General features: G+C 35.9%; 1 protein-coding gene across 1 annotated transcript; it reads left to right on the plus strand.

The window, feature by feature from the left end:
• Window positions 1-860: 860 nt before the first annotated feature.
• Window positions 861-3,217, plus strand: LOC119600806 (tyrosine-protein kinase Dnt; the record flags this gene model as incomplete). Its single annotated transcript, XM_037951360.1, has 3 exons — window positions 861-2,085; window positions 2,319-2,615; window positions 2,823-3,217. Coding segments are annotated over 3 exons (1,634 nt in total), but the record flags the coding sequence as incomplete, so codon positions are not given.
• Window positions 3,218-4,269: the final 1,052 nt, after the last annotated feature.

A 4,269-nucleotide genomic window follows, 5' to 3' on the forward strand; every position in this document is an offset into this window, starting at 1 on the left:
ATTTGTAGGTCCTACGAACATAGGTTACTTAGGCAATCGGCCAAATACTGAATCACTTGGTGCGGTTGTGTTATTCTATAACGGATCATACCTTGAAGTGGGACTAGAACATTACATGCCCGTTTTCAACATGGAATCGAACCAACTCGAGGCGGGAGTGAACGACTCTACACAAGATAGAGCCGGAAGTATATGCAAAATGGAACTACAAGAGAAGGTCTGACAAGGCAAGACAACGTCAAATAATGTTCTCCGTAGTATCGTCGTTGTGAAACCTCCTGCAGTAGTCGTTAAATCGGAGATTCATTCTCCTACTAACATGGTCACCCAAAAGTTTCCCACAAAATGAATTCCTTTGCGACTTTATGACCCATAGAATGGAGAAAACACGAACATAATTTTTGTTTTCAAATAACCCACTTTCTAGCAGGGTTCTCCACTGACAACTATGGTCACATGGCAAAACCGAAAATAAGTTAAACATAAAACCATCAGTCAGCAAAAAAAATATGTTATGCATCAAATGAGAAAAACTAACAGAGAGCAGCATCCTTGCTAAAGCTTCTCTTATATTCACATAAAAAGGATGTTGTCATGACATGATTTTTGGAAATTTAACACGAACATGGCACAATTAGTGTGTTTTTTTGCATTAAAAAATCATGAGATTTTAACATAAAATTCAAAAGGTTTTTTTTTTTTCATCATCTATATACATATTTTACTATTTTACTTCTGTTACACTTTTGGCTAAAACCAATTCGTAAGGGGGAGGCCAGTTTTTTTTGTCTGGCAGTGATTTATTATGAAATGTTGAGAGGTTAATAGAAAAAACAACTAAAGTTCCAGGAAATTTGTAGCAAAAGTTTTTTTGTTTTTATATACTTTTTATTATAAATTCTTTCATTTGTGTTCTAAATTACTAACATTTCTTTTTCCATTTTTCTTCCTTGTTATTGTTTCAGGTGTTTCCGCTGAAGTTTATTATGTACGTGATGGCCACATCAATAATTATGCCTTAAATTTTATTGTGCCTGTGCCGGCCAATGTGCGTGACATTAGCTTCACTTGGCAAAGTCAAGCCGGACGTCCTCTACCCTACAGCATTAATGTGGTGACCTCGGATCAGGCAGTTTTACCGCGTCCCACCATGAATATTTCCCAAATAGGTGAAATACCCATTAAAGTGCAGACTTTTTCTATAGGCCTTAAGTGTTCGGGCATTAGAGCCGCCGAAGTGGATGTTACCATTTCCATAGAAGTGATATTAAATCGGGCCTTAAATAATGTCACTCATTTAGTGTTTAGAAGAAAAAAGATTTGCCTGTTGGCCGAAGAGGATGAAACGGACATGGATGATCCTTTGTTATTGGAAACGGTGGTGCCTCCACCCACGGGCTTTATAACTTTGGTAGTAGGCTGTGTTTTGGCTTTAGCTTTGGTGTTGATACTGCTTTTAGCGGCCTATTGCGTGCGCGGCTCTACTAAACGTCAAAATCATGGTGGTCAACCCATGAGAACTTCCAGTTTCCAAAGACTTAATACCAATCCTCCTTGTCAATCAGCTTCCTATATAACACCCTCCATTATAGCACCCATACACACTACTCTACCGCGTAAAATTGAACCCCAACAACCCGAGGAGTTGCATCGCCGTATTTCCGAATTAACCGTGGAACGTTGTCGTGTCCGCTTGTCCAGCTTATTACAAGAAGGCACTTTCGGTCGTGTTTATCGTGGTACTTACAATGACAATCAGGATGTTTTAGTTAAGACTGTTGCCCAACATGCCAGTCAAATGCAAGTGTCTCTTCTACTTCAAGAAGGCATGTCCCTATATGGTGCTTCACATCCCGGTATTTTATCTGTTTTGGGTGTTTCAATTGAAGATCATACTACACCATTTGTTCTCTATCCTGCCATGAATAATACCAGAAATTTAAAGCAGTTCTTATTGGATCCCTCGTGTGCTCGCACCATCACCACCATACAAATCGTAATGATGTCTTCACATTTGTCCACCGCCTTAAGTCATCTACACAGTCATGGAGTGGTGCACAAAGATATAGCGACAAGAAATTGTGTGTAAGTATGCAATAACAGGTTTTCAATTATTTTAAAAGTTAAAAAACCAGGCAAAAGATTAGTGGAGAAACAAAGTTTAAACACTCTCTTTGGCTCCAGCTATCATACTCAATTTTCAATTTCTTTAGATTATGTTTAATAAAATGTTTGCTGGGCTATTTAATTTACTTAAAAATGTATTAAATTCGTGTTACTTATATCTGTTTTCTCTCTTTTTTCTTTTCTCTTTTTAGTATTGACGATCAATTACGCGTTAAATTATCTGACAGTTCTCTATCGCGAGATTTATTCCCGGGCGATTATAATTGTTTAGGTGATAGTGAAAATCGTCCAGTTAAATGGATGTCATTGGAAGCATTACAACATAAACAATTTTCAGAAGCCAGTGATTCATGGGCCTTTGGTGTTTTAATGTGGGAATTATGCACCTCAGCCAAGCAACCATATGCTGAAGTAGATCCCTTCGAAATGGAACATTATCTAAGAGATGGCTATAGACTGGCGCAGCCATTCAATTGTCCCGATGAGCTGTAAGTATAACTATTTTTAACATAAATTGTTAATTAAAACTAATTCTTAAGAAACTCATAATTAAAACCAGTTATCGGCAAAGAGCTCTCTTTAGAAACATACAAAAACAGAGAGCTCTTGTAACACTACTTTTTTTAAATCAATTGGTTCTCTTTGTTTTCTCTTTATTAATAAATCATTACTCTCTTCTTTTACTCTATTTTTAGCTTCACCATTATGGCTTACTGTTGGGCTCTTCTGCCAGCTGAACGTCCTTCATTTTTACAATTACACGCCTGCCTCTCTGAATTTTATGCTCAAATTACACGTTATGTGTAGTTCCATTAACCTCATACTTAATGCCCCCTCCCCCTCTCTTCACCTCCTATACGCCCCATCCAATGGACAAGTAAACTTTCCATTCTCGCATCTAGTAATTAAGTTAAGTGAAAAAACATTCTCCTATAAATATAGAAATCATTGTTGTTGTTTTAATATTACAAATATATATGTATAAAATTATTAATATAATTATTATTATATAATAATAAAAATAATTAAGTAAATACTTAGTAATAATCAGTTTTTTATATTGCCAAAATTATATTTTAAGTTTTAAAAAGTAACACACTTAAAAAATATAAACAATAAAACAAATAAATAAATAAAACATTGTAATATAGTAATAATAGAAAATAAAATAATTTTTGGAAAAAAATATGCAAATTTTAATTGTGTTGTTGTTTTATTGCTTAAGGGTTGGAATAATAGGATGTTTATTGAAAAAAACTAGTTGGTAAGGTTTTTGTGTATCTGACAGGTAAGTGGATGTTATATTTAAATAGTTTCTCAATAGGCCTAAATAGGACTATCTCAGAAAAGAAGAAATAGTTGTTATTATATAACATTATTTATATCGATATTACACCCAACGAGGGCTAAAAATGAATTAAAAACATGAACGAGAGAACCCCATAGTCACTTGGAATAATGAAACGTCGTGCCGTTTACTAACGCCGCGACGATTACTAACGCATTCAGATGAATGTAGATGATGCGGATATGATATTGAAACGCTGCAACTTTACGTGGCATTGGATATCTTGGTAGTGATGTTATAACTTAGGAACACTGATTTGAAAATTCTAAGGAACTATTCAGGAAACAGTTTCTGAACTTAGGACGATAAACCTTTTCGCAGATCGTTATGTACGGTTTCTTCACTTCTTCCATAAAATGGTACAAACAACAGGCCCGATGCATTTCTTCGGCTTAGGTGTATTTTGTTCATGTAACAGCTTAAATTATACAATTCTAATCCCAGGGTACTGTATTAAGGTCCAAGCCAAGAAATTGGACTACCTTGACCATAAGCTGGGCATATATTGGAGATGGCACGGTCTATTCGGGACCATTAGACATTGAATCTCATGCTCTGTACCGGTCTCAATTGTGCCAGATATATGGGGGTTCTTTATTAAGGTCTAAGCCAAGAAATTGGTCTACTAATACGGGATTAGTCCATTAAGCAAAGTGAAGTAGGTTGGACTGGTCAGTTAAATGTGGTCGGGAACAGTAGGCTTTGATCCTCTTGCTCCATACCGATCTCAGTTGTGGCAGATAAACTCTTGTCCCTTTCTATTTCAACTAAAGGCGGTAGGCTACCTACAAGAA

Source organism: Lucilia sericata, unplaced genomic scaffold (assembly GCF_015586225.1).
Source record: "Lucilia sericata isolate MDLA Ls3-8-SP2 unplaced genomic scaffold, ASM1558622v1 Contig000122F_arrow, whole genome shotgun sequence".
NCBI classification, from domain to species: Eukaryota; Metazoa; Arthropoda; class Insecta; order Diptera; family Calliphoridae; genus Lucilia; species Lucilia sericata.